We start from the raw sequence: 23,954 nt of genomic DNA on the forward strand, positions 1-23,954 counted from the left end.
CAATTTTGAATTTATTTTTGTATATGATGCAAGAAAGTGGTCTGGTTTCATTTTTTGCATGTTTCTGTTCACTTTTCCCAGCACCATTTATTGAAGAGATTGTCTTTGCCCCATTGTATATTCTTGCCTTCTTTGTCATAGATTGACCATATAGGCCTGGGTTTATTTCTGGGCTCTCTGTTCTGCTCCCTTGCTCTATATGTCTGTTTTAATATCAGTACCATGCTGTTTTGATTACTATAGTCTTGTAGTATAGTTTGATATCAGGTAGCATAATACCTCCAACTGTGTTCTTCTTTTTTAGGATTCTTTTGGTTATTTGGGGTCTTCTGTAGTTTCATATAAATTTTAGGATTATTTGTTCTAGTCCTGTGAAAAATACCAGGTATTTTTATAGGGATTGCTTGAATATGTAGATTACTTTTGGCAATAATGATATTTTAATGATGTGAACTCTGCTTCTCCATGAGTCTTCCATCTATTTGTATCTGCTTCAGTTTCTTTCTTCAGTGTCTTATACTTTTCCCAGTACAGGTCTTTTAACTCCTTGGTTAAATTTATTCCTAGGCATTTTATTCTTTTTGATGCAACTGTTAATGGGATTGTTTTCTTAGTTTCCCTTTCTGATAGTTTATTATTGGTGTGTAAAAATGCAACTGATTTCTGGATACTTATTTTGTATCCTGCTACTTTACTGAATTCATTTATCTGTTCTAGTTTTTTGGTGGAATCTTTAGGGTTCTCTATATAGAGTATCATGTCATCAGCAAATAATGACAGTTTTACTTTTTCCTTTCCAATTTGGAAGCCTTTCATTTCTTTTCTTGTTGGATTGCTGTGGCTAAGACTTCCAAACCTATGTTGAATAAGGGTGGTGAAAGTGGACATCTTTGTCTTATTCCTGATCTTGAAGAAAAAACTTTCAGCTTTTCACTTTGTATGATGTTACCTGTGGGGTTTGTCATATATGCCTTCATTATTGTGAGGTATGTTCCCTCTATTCCACTTCGCTGAGAGTATTTTTTTAATCATAAAAGGGTTTTGGATTTCGTCAAATATTTTTTTTGCATCTATTGGTATGATCACGTGATTTTTAACCTTCATTTTCTTTATGTGGTGTATCAAGCTAATTGATTTGCAGATACTGAACCAACCTGAAATCCTTGGAATAAATCCCAATTGACCGTGGTGTATGATCTTTTAAATTTATTGGTGAATTTGGTTTGCTAATATTTTGAAAATATTTGCATATATGTTCATCAGGAATATTGTCACATACTTTTCTTTTTTTGTAGTGTCTTTGTTTGGTTTGGTAGTAGGGTGATGCTGACCTTATAAAGTACACATGGGAGCCTTCTCTCCTCTTCATTCTTTTTACCAGTTTGAGAAGCATAGGTATTAATCTTTCAATGTTTGGTAAAATTCACCTGTGAAGCCATATAATCCAGGCTTTTGTTTGTTAGAAGTATTTTGATTACTGATTTGATTTTGCTAGTACTTATTGGTCTGTTTGGATTATCTGTTTCTTTCTGATTCAGCCTTGGAAAATCGTATGTTTCTAAGAATTTTTCCATTTTTTCCAGGTTTTCCAATTTTGGGCATATAATTGCTTTTTATTATTTCCTTATAATCTTTTGCATTTCTGTGGTGTGAGCTGTCACTTCTTTTTCATTTCTGATTTTATTTATTCATATTTTTTAATCTTTTCTACTTAAAGAAGTCCCTTTAACATTTCTTGTAACACTAGCTTAGTGGTCATGAACTCCTTTATCTTTTTCTTGTCTGGGAAACTCTCTCCTTCGATTCTAAATGATAGAATTGCTGGGTAGAGTAATCTTGGTTGTATGTCTTTGCTTTTCACCACTTTGAATAATTCATGCCACTTCCTTCTGCCTGCAAATTCTTTGTTGAAAAATCTGCTGATAGTCTTATGGGAGCTCCTGTGTATATAACTAATTGCTTTTCTCTTGCTACTTTTAATATTCTTTTTGTCTTTAACCTTTGACATTTTAATTATGGTATGTCCTGGTGTGGGCCTCTTTGGGTTGTTCTTGTTTGGGACTTCACTTCCTGGACTTGTATGTCTGTTTCTTTCACCAGGTTAGAGAAGTTTTCAGTCATTATTTTTTAAAATGTTTTCAATCCCTTGTTCTGTCTCTTCTTCTTCTGGCACCACTCTGATATGTTGGTATGCTTGATGTTGTCGTAGAGGCCCCCTTAAACTATTCTCATTTTTTCAGTTCTCTCTTTTTGCTGTTCAATTGGGTATTTTCTTCTACACTGTCTTCCAGATTGCTGATTCGAGCCTCTGTTTCTCTAATCTGCAGTTGATTCCCTCTGCTGTGTTCATTTCAGTTATGTTCTTCAGTTCTGACTGGTTCTTTTTTACAGTTTCTATCTCTTTGTCAAGGTTCTCACTGAGTTCATCTATTCTTTTCCTAAGTTCATTATAAGCATCCATATAACCAGTGTTTTTAACTTTGTCTGGTAGATTGCTGTCTCTGTTTCCTTTAGTTCTTCTCCTTGAGTTTTGTCCTGTTCTTTTATTTGGGACATTACTTTGTCTCCTCATTTTGGCTGCCACCCTGTGTTTGATTCTATGTATTAGGTAGATATGCTACATCTTCGTCTTGGCAAAGTGGCTTTAACTAGTAGGTGTCCTGTGAGGCTCAGTGGTACAATCTCCTTGTTCACTTAAACCAGGTGATTCAGGAATATCCCTCAGGTGGGTTGTGTCCTCCTGCTCTAGTTGAGCCTTGACTGCTGTTGGCACATCAGTGGGTGGGATTGACCCTCAGGCTGAGTGGATGGGACTACAGCAGACAAGCTGTTGTGTGGGAGCTTACCCCACAAAGCAGGGCTCAGTTTAGTGGGGCTATGGTGCCAGTGCAGTCTGCCCTTTGAATATGTCATTTGTGGAGTTGGGTAGTGTGGTCTGCTGTGATCTAAAGCCATCCACTGGGTGTGTTGGTTCTGAAGGCTCTTGAGAGGGGCTTTGGTGCAGGCCAAGGTCAGCTGCCATTTGTTCCTGACTTGAGACTGCCTCATAGGAGCTACAAAGTTATCTGGTTGGTTGCCTCTTGGGCTTGGCTTGGAGGCACTTGTGAGAAGCTATGTTGCAAACTGAAGCCAGCAGCCACTAGTGCCATGTGTGGGGCCTTTGGTAGGCAGCACAATGTGACTTAAGGCCAGCTGCCTTTTGTGTTGGATTGGTGGCTGCTTAGTTGAAGCTGTGTACCTGGGCAACACTAGCTGCAGCTAATGCCAGGCTTCAGGCCACCTGATGGGACTTACAGTGGCAGTTAAAGCTGGTTGCTCCTTGTGCCAGTCTTGGGGCTGTTTAGCAAGAGGTACAGAGCACATGCCATGGTCAGCTGCTGTTTGTTTAGGGTTTGTGAACCTTTGATTTTAGGAAAGTCTACAGCATGAGTCGAAGCAGGCTACTCGTGTGGAAAAGCTGCTGGAAGTGGTTTGGTAGGGCGTGTAAGTTGAGTAGGGTAGTATTAGTTAATGGAGAGCTCAGATTTGGCACCCACCTGCACCTCCTGGTTAGGTGGGGGGAAGGCTCAAAAAAGCAGCAATGGCATCTGCCAGCACCTCTGTCCCGAGACAGCCACCCTGACCCCTGCCCTTTGGGCCCTCACCGTGAAACCAGTCAATTCAATTCCTCCCTATATGTCCCTGCTGTTCAAGCTGCTCCCCCACATTGGAGCCCAGAGCCAGTGAGGCTGTGAGTAAATCTGTATGCAGGCCCTCAAGAGGGATACCTGGGACTCCAGCAGCCCTTCCTTTCACTTGGATGCAATCCTTACAGGTTTTCACAGCCAGATGTTATGAGGACTCCTCTTCCCAGCACTGGTGCCTTGGGCTGGGGTGGTGGGTGTGGCGCTGGGAACTCTTGCTCCTCAGGGAGTACCTCTGGAGATATTCCTCCTGTTTCTTAATTACCACCCCATGGGTATGGAACCTGACCATTTTGTATCTCTGCCCCTCCTATTATTCGAGTTGTGGCTTCTTTAAAACCTTAGTTATAGGACTTCAGTTAGTCTTCAGGTGGTTCTCAATGATGGTTATTGCATAATTTAGCTGTGTCGTGGGAGGAGGCAGGATAGCATTTACCTACTCCATCATCTTGACCAGAAGTCTGCCTATGCTTTATTTTCAAAATTATGTCCTAAAAGAAACGAGTAATTAGCTATAATAGCTGATGTTTACTGAATGCTTATATCAGACACCCAGACAAACATTAAACTAAGTTTTTCATTTACGACCATTAACAGCTGAGGAACCCAAAGTCACTCAGGGAAGGCAGGTGGACAGGGATGGCTCACCACGTTTTGCATCTACTCTGAGGGCAGAGGACAGGTCTTACTCTCCTGGCATCTACCACAGTGCACCCAGGAAGCACTCATAATGAGTGGATACATGCTTTTTACTAAAAGGAGAGCACTTTCAAATGATATATAATAGGGGACATCCTTGTGAAAGGAGCATTTATTGTGTAGAAAGGAAAAAGCTTTAAAGGCAGATCCCTTCTTGATAATTTATGGTACCTTCTTTGATCCTAAAAAATCCATATTGTTACCCTAATACAAATTTACCATCCCCTTTCCATGAGGCAGATATTCAACTAACACCCAATGAGGGATACCATCTCATATCTGAATATGAGATGGAGAAAAGAAGTTAAAAAACCCAGTAAGTCAGCCATATATTAAGTTTATGATTCATTTAATTCTCCTTACCCCCACCTTTTTTATATTATGAGCAATATATGTCATTATGATAGCTGTTAAGGGTGAAAAGATTAAAACTATAATTATCTGATAAGATTAGCAATAGTGTCTAACCCGATTTAGGGCAAATTCAGCTAAAAATACTGGACAGAGAAAAAAAAAGATGAATAAAAAAATAAAAATTAACCGTTTCCATTATATATTTCCTAATTCAAACAAAGAGTCACAGTGTGTTTTTAACTTTTATTAGTAAACATTCTGAGTACAAATAACAACTTAACTTGACATTTAGAAAAAAATGATTTACTCTCTAAGGTTTGCTCATTAAGAAAAACCTGTTCTGTACATTTTAATCTCCAATTTTAATGCTTTACACCATAATGCTTCTAAGTCTATGACTTAATTTTAGGTTTAAATTTAATAATTCTGTCTTGTTGCATCTGGTTAAAGAGCCTAGAAAACATCAGGCTGAGAAAAGTAAGAGAGTAATTAAAATGACCTGAATATAAAACTTCACCAAAAGGCTTTTTAAAAACCTTATAAGACAAAACAACCTAAATATGAGAATACTTTTGGCAGAAAAACTAGCAACTATGAACAAAATTAACATTACATAATATTTTACCAAGAACTGCATTACAATATTGTGGTTTACATATATTAGAATGATCTGTAATACTAAATTCTTATTTGTATCAGATATAAAAAATCTATTAAAATATTAAAAAATATAATTTAGCACTTTTGGGAGATTCAATTCCCAATAAATTCAATGCCCAGGAACACAATTTAAAAGATAGCTGGTACATCTTTTAATTAGAGACCTAACCAGGTAAGTCTTGTCAAATAGTTATGAAATTATATTCAATAATAAGCATTTTATAAGAACCCAAAAGAGTAACACTTGTGACCTCATCAGTATGTGTGCTTGCCATTAGAAATCATATTGAGGGGAAAAATAAAAACAAAACCAGCTCACTTTAGAATAAGTGCCAACCTACATTTTTTTATTCTTCCCGATACACTATTTCTACCACTCTCTATTTAAACAGTTAACAGAAAACTCTCCTTGGTTGGTACTGTATTACTGCTACTTAAAGACCAATCATATCCAGCATAATCCAAGGTCATAAAGTCCTTTGCAGAAAAAGTGAGCTACAAAGAGCAGAAAACTAATGCAAATGCATTTCAACAGAAAAATATCCACCCTACACTGCAAGGGAGAAACCCCATTTCTAAAATACCTTTAACCAAGTTTGCTTTAAAATTAGTCCTGTAAGTACAATAGTCTTACACTATCATTGTCTTTTTAGTTTGACAGTAAGTTCAAATCTTAATAGTATATATTAAAATTTCCAAGTTACGTTACTTTGGAAACAAAATTAAACTGAAAATCTTTCTATGTTGGAAGATTCTCAAAGTATAAAAGAACAAGGAGAGGAATTACTGATTACACTGGGAGCCGTGTCAGAAGAATTATCCATGTAAACAAATAAGTGTCTTCTGAATTCAACCAGTATGTTAGCACAGTTGTAGGTAATTTAATGAGACTTGTAATTAAGAAATGAGTAGCACTTAACTCTGGTTCCTTCCAAAGGATAGGAAATCCCAATGTGGTGACTGCTTCCACTTAAAAGTAGCTCAGCCTTGCCCTGTAAGGAAGGGACCTCCACCCTGACCCATTGAAGATCTGGTTCAAAGTAGCACCCATCTGGAGTTACACTTCCCAACACAGAGTTTCTCACCCTTAATTTACGTTCAGTAATCAGCAGGAAGGCTATTTGGGTCATAATCCTCATTGAGCTAAGTACAAATAAATAAATAGGGATTAAAAACAGAAAGTGAACTCCACTGGAGTGAAACCTCCCATAGAGCTGATTTAAGAGGTAAAACCTATGTGTAAATAAAGTAACACTAAGTAAGATATATCTCTATTTTTGGTTTCACTCAAAAGAGCCTCCTTCATTCTTGGCAAACTAGCTACGTGGTGTGATATACTCTCCCTATTTTTATTTTTACTGTATTTTTCTATTAAAATCATTCTTTAATAAGGACTTTTCAATATTAAAAAGTCTACATGTTGATAATATATACTGTATTAAAATATAATATTTACAATTGGAAAAAAATATATACTCTAGTCAGTCATCTCAGTCCTACATCCTCAATTTCATCTTCTACAGAATCAACTGCTTGTCCTGTGGCTTTTTGGTTTTTTAATCTGTGTCTGCTTGGATTAAAACTTCTTCCTTCGCTGAGGAAAAAGTCATCGTCTTCACGTTGTCTACCCCTGCTGCTTCTGTCCCCAGGGCGAACATTTAAAGGGTCAAAGTCTCCTTTGTTGGCAGCCAGAGAATTCTGGCGACTGCTTTTAGAGGAAATGGTGCTGCTGGCACTGGCACCAAATAGCTGTTCCATCAGATTAGCTTTTTTCTCTTTTCTTGTAGTTAAATCTGCATTGTCTTTGCTAAATTTCTCTATACCGTTTCTTTGGAAATCCAAAAGGCAACTTTTTTGGCTAAGTGGACTTGACTTCCTTGAATTTTTTGCAAATGAAGGCACGTAGCTGCCAAATACAAGCTCATTTGGAGAGACTGGGCTTCTGCTACTCCCTGGATTCTGACCATCTCCTTTTGAAGTTGAAAGACTGATGTCTTGCAAGTGATGCCCATTAACTAATCTCTCTGAGGATTCAGAGAACATGTATGTTTTGGGGCTTCTCTTTGGGGAGCGCAGTTTAGATTCCAAATTAGGGAGCAATGGCAGAGGAGGACATTTGAGATTCTGAGAATCTTGTTCTCTGCTGATTTCATTCAGTTTAGCAAGTAGCAGTTCTCTCTTCAGTCTTTCTTCTTCCTCTTCTGCCAATATATCAATATTTTGAATTTGGTACATTTCTACTTGGTATCTTCCAGTTTCCAATGCTGGCTTTTCTTCTCTCTCCAGCATAGATGTCTTTACTTTTTGCTTTTTTGCAGGTTCTTCTCTTTCCCATTCTGTATGAAATCAAATTTTAACATTGAAATTTGTAACAGTCAATATTTTTAAACAGGAAACCAACTCTCATCTTTTACAAAACAGCAGTCTTTATTTAATTTGGGTATTACCAGTATAGTGAAAATGGACACCATAAACTTCATTTCTGTACTTGATATTCTGGGATTTAAAAAGAATATACTTAATGTATATTGCACTTAAGATTCACATTTAAAGAAAAATTTTGTTCTTCAATTTAGAGGTAGGGAAGAGGGTCTCTTTTTTTTTACTGAACTGCACACCGAATGGAAGGTAACAGGAAAAACACTTATTTTAAATTTAAAAGTAAACTGAACCTCTGGATGTCATACAGACATATCACTTACTTAGTATTCTGATGGAAGATGCACTAACCTGAATCTAATTAAGAGAAAGCTTCAGATAAACTACAAATGAGGAACATTCTATTTTTTAAAAAATGGGTCTGTATTCATCAGTAATATCAATCTCACAAAGTATTTTTTATAAAGCTAAGAAAATGTTATAAAGGACAATACTATGTCAGCTTACAAAACTAATATAGACAGCAGACTAGACAAATGGGTTGTATCAAAGTCAAATTTACTGAGGTTGAAAACTATACTGTCCTTATTTTGGAGAAATGTACCCGAAAGTATTTTAGGGTATATGCATGAGGTATACAACTTAAACATTTCTTTGGCTATTATTGCTGCTTTGCTATAATTCTGAAATTATTTCCAAATAAAAAAAATATTAACATATGTAAGAACACTATGCATTTGGTAATTTTAGTAAATGGCATACATTCTCAGTGATGTCAGAGATCATTCCATATCAACTCCAATAAAAATATCAGTTGAAAAGTTACAGTCTATTCCTTTTCCTGGTACCTAGACAGAATTGAACATAACACCTTAATTTTCTATTCTACAGTTTAACATGAAAAGCATCTCCCTTTGTGGATTAGCCGATAGTGATGTAAATATAGCTTCTATGCAACTGTTATATTGTTACTTAAATTAGTGAATGTACTTGTGTGTGTGGGGGGGGGGGTGTATTTAAAACAATTAGTCAGGATTTTATGATCCATTAACTTTAAGGGGGAAAAGGATTTCTCTGTAAGTAGCTACTATATAACTAATAAAATACAGTCAAAGTATTAGTCTCACCTATACCTTTAAGACATTTTTTCCAGATGAAAATGAATTTATTCCTGAATTTCCATAGGAGTTGGTTCACTAAACTTCCACACTAATGGTTGAACATGTTAAAGATTTACTTTACATTTTAAAACCAAAGAAAAATTATAGGAATAGATTCAGGACCTTACAATTCATTGATTTTAATGCTTGGGCTCATCTACATACTAGAGATTCAAGGTCAAGCCAATAAAGAGGGCTGTACTTCAGTTATATCTTAATCTTTAGTTAATACACGAAGAATTTTTCCCCTCGTCTGAATTTTCTGAGCTAACTTGGTCCTTTTTCCCTAACCCCAAAGAGCTACTGAAATAGTTTTCATTTTTTCTTTCCTTAGTAACTTCATTCAAATGTCTGTGGTTCCTGAAAGAACGTCCTCTACCACTGCATCAGTCTTTTCTCGCTCTGAATATCCAATTCACTCTTCAGCTGGAAGGTATTAGGGGGTGTGGACTCATCACTTGCTTAAACTCTTACCATCATCTTCCAGCTTCTCAGTCTCTTGTTTTATAACATGGATTCCATGAGCTTTAACAAAATTTTCTTCTCTTTCCACAACTGGGGTTAGAATCCCTGCTTCTTCATGCTCATCTCTCCCATGAGATTTCAGGTCCTAGTACACATTAAAAAAAAAGCAAGTTGACATGAAAAAAAAGGAGTTACTTAAATATTGTAGATCTCTCATTAAGTTAAGCATGATACCAACTGAGAAATTAAAGCAAATTTTCAAATAATAGATCAGTAAGTCAGAAGTTAATGCCCTTTGAAAGATGCTCAAAAGCACACAGGTTTATTTCTTACTTTAGTTAAAATTTTAAAGAAGCATTTATAAGCTATATCAAAACCAATATAATAGAAGTAAAGTCAATATCCTGGCTTTGTACATTTCACAACACAATCTGATTAATTCCATTAACCAGAAAGGCTATTAACCAACTATAAAGGCCAATTGAGATGATGTTGAACTATAATACAGGAAGAGACAATTACACTCAATATTTCAAGTTCATATAAGAATTTGAGTCTCACCTATACCATTAGGCCCAAAGCCTTCAATTAATTTTGTAATATTTAAATCAAAAATATAAACTTAAATTCCTAGTTTCTTATGGTCCCTTTCACGTGTGTAATTTTTCTTAATAAAAGTAAAATATTATTAGTAGACTTGTATAATAGAGCACTGTCCCCTAGTATCCATTTCCCCCTTTTTCCTTTTAATTAGAAAATACCTGAGTTTTAGCAGACCATAGGCTGCTTAACTGGAGACAACATTGACTAGCCTCCCTTACAGCTAGACAGGACCAGCAGGGTATGGGTGTAAATACATATACAACTTCTGATATTTATAAAAGCAAAAGCTGCTTGCCCTTCACTTTCTCATAGGGGTGGTGAGCCAGTTCCAAGCATAGAAGAGGACTATGCTTTTGTGTGTTTTTATTTTATTTTAACCATTTAAAAATAAATAAATATATCTTTATTGATTTCAGAGAGAGGAAGGGAGAGGATGAGACAGAGCTAGAAACATAGATGATGAGAGTGTCATCATTGATGGGCTGCCTCCTGCATGCCCCCGACTAAGGATTGAGGCTGCGACCCGGGCATGTGCCCTGACCAGGAATCAAACCTCGATCTCCTGAATCATAGGTTGATGCTCAACTGCTGAGCCACGCCAGCTGGACAAGAGGACTATACAGTGGTCCCTCAGTTTTCTAATGTAATCCATTCCAGAAGACCGAGTTCTGAAATGTTCGAAAACCGAGGGATCAACAGCCGACAGCTAGGCCTCGGGATCTTGCCCTCAGCGGGAGCTGTGTGGCACATTGGACTCCCGAGGTACCATTTCCTTCCAGTTTATGGCGTTCCTAAACCGAAACGTTCGTCCACAGAGATGTTCGAAAACCGAGGTGCCACTGTACCCTTTAAGATGGAAGAGCAGTAAGACAGAGGATGACTACCATGGAATAAAGCTGTCTACCTATTCTGGACTACCTACTGACCAGAAAAAGAAACTAATATTTTGTGTGAGCCACTGTATTCTGGGTCTCTTTCTAAAAGCAGCTTGACCTGTTCTTTACATAGCTCCCATTTGCTGAGGGCCCTTTAAAGTGGCAGGATCAGTATTAAGAACTTCATAAATTTCAAACTTCATGATTAGTTATTACCACACCCCTAAAAGGTAATGCACTCCCATTTTATACATTAGGAAATTGAAACTCCAAGAAGTCACACAACTAAAATGTCAGAACCACAATTTAACTGAAAAGCAGTGTTAATTCCAAGGCTATACTCTCTTCACTATATCAAGCTGCTGTTCCTCCTGCTGAAACATATATTAAAGTTAAGAATTACTCTGCTATTCCATATTTTATCCTTTAAAAAAGAAAAATTATCATGATCTCTAATCTCAATTATAGTGCAAATGTAGGAAGAAACACAGCAGATACAGCTAACTTGTCTAAATTGTAAAAAACATAAGCCAGAATACACACAGGAACCAAATCAGTCCATCCTTTCTGTTTTGTACAAGAAGAGATCTTAGAGTAATGGGGAAACTTACAAGGCACAAAAATATAGGATTATTAAAATATGATGGTTCTCTGGTATATATTTCCTTTGGATTTTAAACTGAAGAGAAAAACCTCTTACAGAAAAGGACCTTCCAGTATTCAGAACATAACTTAAATGAAGGTCCAACATATACACACACACACACACACACACACACAAACACAGAATGCCACTAATTTGGATTCCACCACAATTACTTTGCTTGCCTTTCATCTAACTTGTAAAATGCTCTTACATAGAAGGTCCCCCAAATTAAATGTAGTCAAATTCTAAGAAGTCATTTGAAAGCTACTACACTTTGCTTTTAAATATAAAAGCAAGGAGGATTTTTAGAGACCACTGTGGTACACACAAGGTAAGAAACTTAGAAAGTAAATTTTTCTTCCCTTCCACCTCCTACACAGAAGGTAAATCTACCTCCCTGAAGCATGTGAAAGACGCAACGTGAACTAAGAGTCAATTCAAAGGAATTTAATAAAAATATACAGATGTTATCTGTCTCTCTGAAAGGCTAGTTGCATAGTTACAGATGTAGTATTAGTCACTGCTGAAATTTTAAAATGTTTGCTACTGTGTTGCAGGAATAACTTCACACGTGGAGTTTGGCACCTGATCATATTGCTAAACTCACCAAAGACAGACGTTCAGGCTCCCATTTGTTTTCATAACACATAACTGTTTGTGGTGTAATAGGAAATTCTTCTATGTTGAAGTCTTCACTGGTTTGTACTCCTTTTGTACACTGGTATGTATTATCAGTCTGGCAAGCAGCTATCATGAAAATTATAAAAGAGTTTTTCTAATTGTATTAAACATTGCTAAGATATATGGAATTCAGCTGGTATATATATTTATTATCTAAATGAGATAATGCATATTTTGCTCAGCTCCATGAGTACTCACATTAATATTTCTGTTTCTAGGATTTACTGGCAATTACGTTATAATCTGAGGACAATTCTGACAGGTAAATCCTATTAAGCTTCTACAAAGTTTATGCTTTTAATTTTTTTGTAACTTACAGAAGAGGGAAATTATACTTTTGTTTTTTTAAAAAAAAGATATTGTACAACAATACCAAAGTGAGTATTTATGAGTGAAATAAAATAGCTGGACTTAGCTTTAAAATACTCTGGGAAGAAAGTAAAAAAAATAGATAAAATAAAATTAGTAAAATGTACAACTGTTAAAGCTAGGTGACATATAAACAAAGGTTCTAGGTAGGTTCATTACAGTATAATATAGTATCTAGTTTGGGGTATGCTTATAAAGCAAAACTTTTTATAAATTATGTCAAATATAACTTGTGAACTCAAGAAAAACTTGAGAAAGTTGAAAAACTATTTAATATTAAATATTAAGTTAGTCAGTAGCTTAAAGGAAACAAATTTATTTCAATGAAGTTCTTTCCCCTTTGCCTTCCTTCCATTTCAGAATTTATTTTGCTATTAGTAATAGCTGCCACGTGTTTCCAACAACAATAGCTACTATACCATTTTTTCTTGATGTATGTTCTTTTTCTTTCTTTGGAGAAGACTTTGGTAGACGATTAGAATATATGTTTTTTATATCCAGTTCTCTCTCCTTTTCCTGAAAACAAACCCAATAATTAAGGACACAGAGTCTCAAAACAAAAATTACCACCTTGTCAGTTGGTACTTTACTTACCAAACTCGAATACCTAGTTCAGTTTCCCTTTTTAAGAATGTCTCTAGGGCATTTAGGTTAGGGTAGAACAATGATTCTCCCTACAAAGTTCAATATATAGGGTGTCCCCAAAAATGTATACACACACTTTGAATAATGATAAAGGCAATGTTTATTAAAATACACTTCATTTTCAAAATTGAGCTATCAGCTGTTAAAGTGTGTATACATTTTGGGAGGACACTCTGTATAATGGCAGTCAAAAAAATGAGAGAAAATAAGGCAAAATTCATTTTCTACCTACTCCTACCTGATAGAGCTAGTATTGTCCTAAACTGTCTTCCAGGCTTAGCAACAGAGACAAAGAATTTAGTTAGCATTTCTCAAATGTGACTTATAAATTATTAATGAGTTAAAAATTAGAGCTTTTTTAAAAAAACACCACCACTCTTGACACAAGTGTTTTGGGACTATAGCCTTCTCTCATAATTTGATTAACAAAGTAAAAATTCTATACAAGGTAATATATAAACATTAAATTTTGCACAAAATTTCAACCCATCAATGAGCTCAGGAAAGAATTAAAAGAACACCTGTTTTAACAAAATTAACTAATTTGAATGCTTCCTATAGACACTGAAAATTAAGAGCATTATTTAAAATAACTTAAAAAATAATCAAGCATGTGGTTACCTGAGGAAGAACACTGGATTATTCAACCATGTGAGAGAAAAACACTATTTCCAATAACTTCATCCAGGATTTTATAACTTATTTCAGTTATATCATTCCTATTAGTGTATTCAATGTTTCATTTTTAACATGTGTTATAGTGATGATATTAACAAACTTTTTCTTTATATGTGCAAAAGATGATATTGGAATTTCATAAATGATATTGTACCATTTACAAATATGAAAAGTAACAGTGTTGTAAAATATTGAGTTTTCATCTAATAGATATTATAGAGAGAAATAAAGTGTTTACCTTTAATTTGTAATACAGTTGTTGTATCTCCTTTTGAAGCACTTTATTTTCATCATGAGCATCATATGCCCTTTTCCTTTCAGCAAGCAACTGTCGTTGGAAGCTGTTATTACTCAGTTCAAGGTTTTTTGATAGTTCCTATGATATGTGTACAAATAAACAAAAATAATTCAACTGTAAAACACTGCACTTAGCATCAAAGTGACTTTTTTTCCCTAGTACTGTACAAGACATACAAACCAAGCTGGGATTAGTATTCGTAAACAAAATAAACTGTGAAACAGGCTGACCAACAATTTAATACTTAGCTATTAATTTCTTAAGCATTTGTCTGACACGTACATGAACAGTCATTTAAGTTAGGAGCAAAAGACAGCTAAAGGATGTGACGAGAAACATGGGCTTTTGAGAATCATTGTTTGGGCAAATAGATATGAAACAGCACTATTCAAGGTGCAGAGATTACCTTATAAAATATTTCTAAATAAAAACAATAGACATTTCCATGGCCTTCAACATGTTCCATGAAATTTATGAAAGAATTTATGTTAAAATATTTTCTTTTAGGTAATGTCAGCATCGTGGTGGCTTGAGTCATTCCTTTTTTTCTCCCCTTTGACTTAAAACTAATGGGACATTCATAATGGAACAAAAGCACCTCTCTGCACAGCACACCAAGATACTCAAGAGATTTGTCCGCCTGTACATCCAAAAATGGGTGGACTGGGTCTCAGAAAAGGCTGCAGAGGAGGTAAAGGGAGAAGGTAGTGAGTGGAAGGTCTACCCTGCTGTGCATGCTGCAGGAACCCATTGCTCTATCTGAGAAGAGACCACAGTCACTTTGTGGAGGAAACAGAAAGGGAAGAAGGCAGACAGAGATGAAGGAATAGGTTTCCTTCTGGATGCTCCAGGATACTGGCAAAAGATCCACCCACAGACCATCCCCCTACCTGGGCACACCAAAACCACACACCTCCCCTCTAGCTTTTTTTTTAAATAAAAGAAAGCCTCCTAATTACGACCTGTTGAACTGTTAGAATCAAAGTGATCAAAGGTGTTCACTACATCAAATGCAGCAGCAGAGAGACTTTTCATCAGATACAATGAAAAATTATGGTAACAATATCACAAAAGGAAAATGACAATTTTCTAGCAACCAAACCCCCAAATATGGAAAACTGTGATCTCACTGATAAAGAATCCAAAATAATTGTTATGAAGAAATCCAATGATTTCAGGATAAAATTAATGGACAGAAGTCCTTTACCAAAGACACTGAAATTCTAAAGGAACCAAACAAATTCTGGAGCCGAAGAACTGAATAAACTATGAAGGATGCATTACAAAGCGCAAGAAACAAAGCAAGTCAGATGGGACAGAGAAGTACGGTTTTTAAAAGTGAAGAAACCCCACAGGAATTGTCAGACTGCATTAAAAGAGCCAACATCAGATCAACAGGTAAACCAAAAGAAGAGAGGGAAAACAGAGTAGAGACTTATTTAAAGACATAATAGCTGAGAAATTCCCAAACCCGAGAAAGGAATTGTACATTCAAGTCCATGAAGCTAATAAAACAGCATATTATCTCAACACAAAAAGACTTTCTCCAAGTCACATTATATTAAAACTATCAAAAGTCAATGAAAATGTATTTTAAAGGCAGCCGTTGGGAGGAAAAGACTCCCTACTAACCTACAAGAGAATGCACGTTAGGCGATTGCGAGCAGAAACTCTCTAGGTGAGGAGAGAGTGAAAGGACATATTCAAAATATTGAAAGACTAAAACTGCCAGCCAAGAATACTCTATCTAGCAAAGTTACCCTTCAGATACGAAGGAGAAATAAGGTTTTTCCAAACAACAGCTGTGAGGATTCACCACCACTAGACCTACCTTACAAGAAATGTTGAAAGGAGCTCTTCAGGTCAAAATGAAAAAACAAAAGTACACAGAACTTTGATTAAGGTGACAGTCAGAATTATAAAACTAACTTTTTTAGAATAGTAATATTAAACAATTATAGCATAAAGTTTAAAGGAAAAGGACATTAAAAATAACTACAGCTACAACTTGGTAACAAAATCACAGCATAAAAAGAATTTGTGACATCAAAAATATAAGAGGGGGAGGGTAAAAAGATGGAACATTTACAAGTGAATAAAAATAAATTGCTATCAGCAGACAAAGGACTGTTTTATCTTTGGGATGTTTTAGGTAAACCTCATGGTAACCACAAAGCAAATATCTAGACCAGAGATATGAAACATAAAAAAAGGGAGGAGACTGAACAAATTCACCTGGAAAACCACCAAACTTACAAAGGTAGACAGAAATAGATGGAAAAAGAAACAATGGAAAGACAATATAACCAGAAGGAAAAAGGTAAAATGGTGGTAGTAAATTCTTACATATCAATAATCAACTTAAAAGTAAGTGTATTGAACTCACCAATCGAAAGGTACAGAGGGGGTGGATGGGTAAAAAAAAGACCCTACTAGATGCTGCCAACAGGAGACTTATGCAGACTCAAGTGAAAGAATGGAGATTCAAAGTGAAAGGATGGAATATGATATTCCAAGCAAATGGAAATCAAAAGACGGCAGGGACAGCCATCCTTCTATCAGACAAAACAGATTTCAAACCAAAAAGGGTAACAAGAGGCAAAGAAGATCATTACATAATGATAAAGGGGTCAAAACATCAAGAAGATGTAACAATCAATCATAAATATATGTGCTCCAAATGCCCAAGCACTGAAATATATTAAGCGAATACTAATGAATCTTAATAGAGAAAAAGACAATACAATAATACTAGGGGACTTTAATGCCTCACTATCAGCAATGGAAAGACTGGCCAGGCAGGAAATCAATAAGTAAATGTTGGAATTGGACCACACTTTAGAACTGGACTTAAAAGATATAACATTCCATTCAACAGCGGCAGAATACACATTCTTTTCAGCAGGCATCATTCCAGACTTCTTCCTTACCTTTGCTTTCCAAACTACATGTCAATTCTAAGCCCTAACTCAGGGCTTCCATTTGATACATTTATAGCAGGTAGTATCTAATATAGGTTCCCTGTGTAACAGTGATGGGGTAGTACACTTTTCCTCTCTCATTTCAAGAAAAAATTTTTTTTTCTTTTAAAGATCTGCTGTATTCTCAGACTAGTAACTCAACATTCTTCCACCTATGCTTCATATCAGTTTTCATTTTGGGGAGTAGGGGCACACCTGCCCAAAAGATGTCTTTGAGAAATGTTCAAAGTGAAAACAAAGTATTGTTCATGTGGCAATTTTCATACAATGGCCCCAAAATGTCAGTTTTATACACTACAACTATTATAGTATTTTCAATTTAGAGAAACAATCAGATAATCAAACAGTGTATTTCCCCCAAATGACTATGATCCACAGAATTAAACATTCATCCATTAACATGTGGCCCTTAATCTTTTGCATCTTTCTCTTAAATGTTAAAGTTTTCCCAATCTCTTAACTGAGAAAGAAAATACTAAAAAGATAGTCTTCATTTCCAAGCAAATGATGAACTGCAATAAGCAATCTTAATAGAGCACATTAAATGTCCAATGAAAAATAATACAAAAGAGCACAATTAGAAGCTGTAGAAATTTTACCTTAATTCTTCTCTCAGTATCATCTAATTTTAACTCTGCTGCGACTAGTTTCTTTGCCAAATCATCTCGTTCAGGTAGGTGTCTAGCTTCAGAGATCTTTTTCAGTTTTTGTAAGGAAAATTTTGTCCTATAGAGTTCACATTCTGTATCTTTCATCTTTTTCTCAGTTGTCCGTTCTTTCTCTTGAGATTTTCTTAAGCGTTCTTTGAGTGCTGTAATCTCATTGTTATGACGAGCAATAAGCTGTGAGATTTCATTTTCTGTATCTTCAAACTTATTCAGGGCTTTCTCCTGTCTGTATTGAAGCCTTTTCAAAGCCTTATTTTCTTTTAGCTGCTCAGCTAACTTGACCTGGAGTTCAGTTACTTCGTTCTGCAAGTCATTGATTTTTAGCAGTCTTGTAGAAAGAACCCGTTTTGTAACGAGATCAGTATCTTTCCGAGGTGGCTCCCTACTGAGGCTCTGGGAGCGACATCCCACTCGGACTCCCTTTCTGTTTGGTGAACGCTTAGGACTTCGTTTCCTAGAGGCTAAAAAAGAAACAGTAATAATGGAAAGTGAAAGCTGTACCAAATGTATTATTTTTCATTCTAACAAGTGGACCCATAACAGTTATTCTGTTCCTTAAAATATGATTTTATAATATTTAAATATTAGACTTTATTTAGAGCTCTTAATATAATGTTTCTATTAATAAAAGCTTGGAATCTTTTTAAAAAGGCCAAGAATATTCTGATCCATCAAAATGACATAACAATAGTTTATAAGGAATTATTTTACATTGCTTTAAAAGGTGGCAGTATCGGGACTTACCATTTGTAACTTTATAATAAAATGGCAAGTCAGAATTCGAATATGGGCATCATCAGCATTAGCATGATACCCAATAAACACTGGACAAACACATTGTGACATTCAAGTCACCTGTGCCAAGATATTTGACATGTGGAAATGTAAGTTTTTTTCTAAATTAATTATAACTCTTTTTCTTTCTTTGGTGAAACAGGATGACAACATGTTGTACAGTGAGAAGATTTACCACTTAATAACTCCTTGGTCAATTCAACTAAACCTTTGCAGGTCTATTTCCCCACCCACAGAATGAGGATAATACCACCTACATAATTATGCTGTTTTGAAGATTAAATGAAGTATGCTTGTAAAACAAAGTTCTCCACAAATATTCTCTGTCAGTAATAAGAACTTAATCCCATTTATTAGTGATTGAAAATGAAAAACACTTCAGCAGTACCGATGTGATTCTAAATGCTTTCTCAGGGGCTTTCTTTTGTGTGATGTTCATATCAAAAACATCTGACATAATTTAAGAACAAGATAAAAACTAAATACTACATCCTAAAAATATAAGCATTTGAAATCCTTAAAGTGTACATATTAATCTCAATATTTCACAAAAATCTGGAATGTTATTTTTACTAAAAATTCATTAAACTTAGGCCTCTATATAGAGAACACCTGCTCTTTAAAAGAGGCTTCTGGATGTCTGCCACAGTTAAGAATAATGAACTTTAATCTCCAACGTATTTTTTTCAAGAAGGAAATGCATGCCAGAGTAAAAAAAAAACAAACAAAAAAAACCCACACAAAACTAGGAAATCCAACCTATCTCACCAGCCATAAATACCGATTCCATTATGCAAACAAGCAAAGATTTAACCAATAGTATTTACAATTTAACATTATAATCTTCTTTTTAATGAAACTTTATAAAGAAGGTGTTCTGAATGTATACTGATTTGGGATTCCAACTCTAATAATGCTTGAATATATCAAAGGAAGTGGTAATAAAAAGGAGGGAAAACCTACTTGTAACTTCCAAACTATACTATCCAATATTGTAGTAATTAGCTACATTGACTACTGAGAAATTTGAAGTAGGGGTGGTACAAACTGAAATACGCCACAGCCGTGAAATGCACCCTGAAATTAAAACACCTCTGCCTTAGAAAAGAATGGAGAATATTTCACACACAGTGTTTCATATTAACGATATTTAAAATTGATATTTTGGATATGTTGGGTTAAATAAAATATATTATTAAAATTAAGTTCACCTTTTTAATGTGGGTTACTAAAAAGATATGTGTGACTTGAATTTTATTTCCATTGAACAGCAATACTTCAATCCTAAATTGGAGAGTCCATCATTTCAATTTTCTTCCTTTTCCAACATACAGAGTTAAGAAAGTTTTGGTATCTATATTGCTATTATGGAATATGTACTCAGCTCTTGGAAGGACAGAAACTTTATATATAAAAATGGTTATACATAAAGATGAACATTAATCATTCCAAATCTCTGATTTTTATGTATAAAGTTATACTGCTCAGCAAACAAGATTTCCTATCAATAGAAATCTGTTTTATTTCAAAGTTGAGGCCTATATAAGAATCAGCATAAAAATGTTCTACTACTATTTTAATTCAGGTATTCAGTCAGACAGAAAGGGCTCCCAAAAGCAGCTTTTTGACATCTTAAAAATCTGAACACTTGCTTTTAGTATATTTTATTTGCATGACTACAAACTGATTAACAAAAGTATGCTTAACCTGAACTCAAAAATATTTACCAGATTTCATCTACCTTCTTGATTTTCATTTTTAAAACTATCAAGATGAAATGTAGTGTTAATAAAATATGACTGACTGCCATGGATATCATTCTTCATCTGCCCCTTAACTCACCACCAAAAAGAGGGTGAGCCCGGATGGCATGGCTCATAGGTTGAGCATCGACCTATGATCCAGGAGATTGAGGTTCGATTCCCAGTCAGGGCACATGCCGGGGTTATGGATTTGATCCCCAGTGGGGGGCATACAGGAGGCAGCCAATCAATGACTCTCTCATCATTGATGTTTCTGTCTCTCTCCCTTCCTCTCTTTGAAATCAATAAAGATATATTTAAAAAGAAAAAAAGTGAGAAAATAATGCTTTTTTCCTTCTTTCAGGATTAAAAAAATATATATAACATTTAAAAAACATGTAATAAAGATAAACTATGTCTACCAAAAACTCAATGTTTATTTTACTGATAAAGAAATAGAGTGTGCAATATAGAAACATGCATAACCTAAACTATTAAATTTTATCATTATTTATAACTTCTCATAGAGCACAATTTTATTTTTTTAGATAATATGAAAAGGAAAAAGAAATAATTATCAAATATGCAAATCCACAAATTCAAGTGTTCAAGATACTGTTTTAATCATATTTGTTCTTTCCTTAGTTTAGTCTACACTGGTGATTGCAACTTAAATCAAGGGAAATTAACTTAGTGTTTAAAGGAAGGTATCAATTTAGTCCTGTTGCTTGATCTAAGGTAGACAAATTACCACAGATTTTAATTCAGAAGACAATGCAAAGCAGCAAACTGTACAAGTCAGAGTGAAGACAATGACTGAAATTTTTACAGGTGATGTCAGACCTCATCACATTTCGTGAAATAGGTTTCTACAGTTTTTCACAGCTTTTTCTCAATTATCTTCTCAAATAAGATAAGGCCTAAGAAGTTCTGACTCATTAACTGGGTGGCCTCCAAAGCTGCTCTTGGGAAGGAGTGAAAAATCAAAGTATTCCTACCAATAATTCCCTAGGTATGTAAATTATTTCTTGGGAATAAATATGCATTTTCCAAAGTTCAACCCTAAGATCTATTTGTTCTTAATTACATAGAGCAAAAGTCTAATATCAGATTATGCTCTCAACCACAAAATCAAAACAAGAGGCTCACACTGAGACAGGCTGGAGGAAGAGACCGAAATCCTGCACCATTGTACTGCAAAAAGTGTGTGTGTGTGGGGGGGGGGGGGTCGGAAGGAAGGGCACCAGATTGTTAAAAAGTATGAACGTCCCTGGGAAGCTAGATCAGGGGTCCATGAAAGGGTTGCTTTCAAAAAGAACATATTCTTGTAGATTTTTAAAAAGCAAACATTATTTTTCAAAGTAAGAACTTATACAGGCAATTTTAATTATACCCCTGCTTAAATCTTTTCAATGGTTAACTATTTCCCCACAGAAACAATCACTGTATTAGCACAGGATTCAAGGTGTTTCATGACCTGGCCTATTTCGCTTTTCAGATTTCAATTTCGCCACTCCATGCCTCACAATCTAAACTCTCATCATCCTAAGCTACTGCTGTTATAGTTGTGCCGCATTTATTAACACATAGTATAACCACCTCATTAAACTTAGCTCATTTTCAATGGTGTACTTATAGTCCTTACATGTTTTGTTACTAAGTACGCATGAGGGTTTTTTTGACCAGGGATTTCTTAAGACAAAGAAGTTTCTAGAATATTACCTAGTCAAATGTATACTAGTACCAGTTCCAGGTTAGTAATACTTTAATAATTAGAAATAATTTTTCTTATTGATCTTGTTTCCATTATGACACAGTTTAATAGAAAACAGACTGGTGATCTCAAGTCCCAAATTCTATTTCTGGGTTTAATCTGAACTTTTGCAGTCAGCACTGCATTACCCCTAAGGGAAGTAATGTTATTCTAAACGAAATGCCCCTTAACCACTGAATATAAATGCCTTTCACTACTTTTCAAAAATTAAGACAAAGAAAGATATAAACATTTGATTGTTTTGCTTTTACAGTACTCCCAAAACTGCAAAATAAGTACTTATTTAGAAAGAAAACAAAATAAGGAGCCTTAACTATGGTTCTTTCTTCTGTATATAGTATGACTTTGAATATAACAAAGGCTAATATGCAGTGCCATGAGCAACATTTATATAAATTTATAAAAATATATTCAATTCAAAATGTAAATCAGTCCATTTCCATGCATACACTAATATACAGTACATACAAACAGAAGAGTTTCATTCATTCACGCTTTCCTTAAGAATTCAAAATGAGTCTTCTAGGTCTAAGTGCTTACCTTGGTGATGCACTTGGCTATCTGAAATTTGTTTTTTAGCATTTTTTTCCTTAATACTTGTAGGTAAGGAGGGATTGACCAGTGATGACCGGCCAGAAGAATGTGGTGTAGTTTCAAAATCAGATGAACAATAACAGTAATGCTGTTTGTCTGCCTTATTTTCTTGGTCAGTATCTGGACTTCTTTCTCTTTCCCCCATGGTTTTGAAAGAAGTCACTATTCACATAATTTCACAGATTCTTTTTTCCAGAAAAATCCAGACAAGCCTGAAGAGCTTAAGTCTTTAGATCCTGGTGAAAATATTTGTGTTTATACAATCTGTTTTCTCTGTGTATCTGTAGTCCACAATTCACATTAGCAACCAGAAGAAACACTTTTTCCCCTACAATTAAGGAAGGGGGAAGGAAACTCATCACATTTCGTGAAATAGATTTCTACAGTTAACTACAATGAAAGATACTAAAAGCAAAATAACATACTACTTACAGTTTTTAAAAGAAGCTATAATTTAATTCATCTATATTTTCACACATAGCTATTTACAGTATTTGGAGAAAAGACAGACTGTCATAGCCGAGAGAGAGAACATGTAAAGTGCCTGACATAATTGTTTCTGAATGAATGTTTACTGTATTTGACCCCTTTGAATATTAAAATTTATAATACAAATGCTGATTTTTAACAGGTGAATAATGATCAAATAACCAGTTTTTATCTCTTTTGGGGGTGGGGTGGTAAGAACAAGCCTGCTAATAAGAACAAGGAAAAATATTTAAGACTACATAAAAATGTAAAACTAAAGTATGTATGTAAATGTTAATCAAATTAAAACACTTAATGAAAAACATCTGCAACATGACAGAAAAATGGTTACCATCCTTAACACATAAATAAATACCTCATACCACCCACTAGAAAAATAGGCGGCCAAAAGTTAAATGGGCAAATACATGTTAAGATCCATAGCAGGCAATACAAATGATAGGCACATAAAAATACTCAACCTCAAACACCATTTTAAGCCTATCAAATTATCAAAGATTTTTCAAAACAACACTCCATGCTGCCAGAATGGCTATCAAGAAAAGAGCCACAGCCCCACAGGGCATGGCTCAGCAGTTGAGCATCGACCTATGATCTGAGAGGTCGGGGTTCAATTCCCGGTCAGGGCACATGCCTATCCCCGGTGGGAGAATTGCAGGAGGCAGCCGATGGATGACTCTCATCATTGATGTTTCTATCTCTCTCTCTCCCTCTCC

The 23,954-nt window shown here is 35.1% G+C and overlaps 1 protein-coding gene and 1 long non-coding RNA gene across 2 annotated transcripts in view; one reads left to right on the forward strand and one right to left on the reverse strand.

The window, feature by feature from the left end:
- LOC107532847 (uncharacterized) overlaps positions 1–19,807 on the forward strand; it is a 195,751-nt gene extending 175,944 nt beyond the window's left edge. Inside the window, exons 4-5 of the long non-coding RNA XR_015714568.1 lie at positions 12,424–12,467; positions 18,782–19,807. This is a non-coding gene — a long non-coding RNA (uncharacterized LOC107532847). The remainder of the gene's footprint in view (positions 1–12,423; positions 12,468–18,781) is intronic.
- On the reverse strand, positions 6,746–23,439 carry LCA5 (lebercilin LCA5). Its single transcript, XM_016207360.2, has 7 exons — positions 22,696–23,439; positions 17,776–18,305; positions 14,136–14,273; positions 12,994–13,090; positions 12,132–12,271; positions 9,410–9,545; positions 6,746–7,732 (listed from the first exon to the last, which is right to left on the reverse strand). Exons 1-7 carry the CDS (start codon positions 22,892–22,894, stop codon positions 6,882–6,884), a joined length of 2,091 nt encoding a protein of 696 aa, XP_016062846.2. The 5' UTR covers positions 22,895–23,439; the 3' UTR covers positions 6,746–6,881.
- Positions 23,440–23,954: the final 515 nt, after the last annotated feature.

The sequence above is a fragment of the Miniopterus natalensis genome, chromosome 5, assembly GCF_054644295.1.
Source record: "Miniopterus natalensis isolate mMinNat1 chromosome 5, mMinNat1.hap1, whole genome shotgun sequence".
Taxonomy (NCBI): Eukaryota; Metazoa; Chordata; class Mammalia; order Chiroptera; family Miniopteridae; genus Miniopterus; species Miniopterus natalensis.

What these genes read in the sequence shown, in the direction of transcription:
- LCA5 (XM_016207360.2), bottom strand. Translation starts at nt 22,894, where the DNA reads ATGGGGGAAAGAGAAAGAAGTCCAGATACTGACCAAGAAAATAAGGCA. An exon ending in ACATACATCAAGAAAAAATG is followed by an intron (nt 12,272 to 12,993) that starts GTATAGTAGCTA and finishes TTTTCATGATAG; the next exon opens with CTGCTTGCCAGACTGATAAT. An exon ending in AGCCTGAACGTCTGTCTTTG is followed by an intron (nt 9,546 to 12,131) that starts GTGAGTTTAGCA and finishes AATGTGTACTAG; the next exon opens with GACCTGAAATCTCATGGGAG.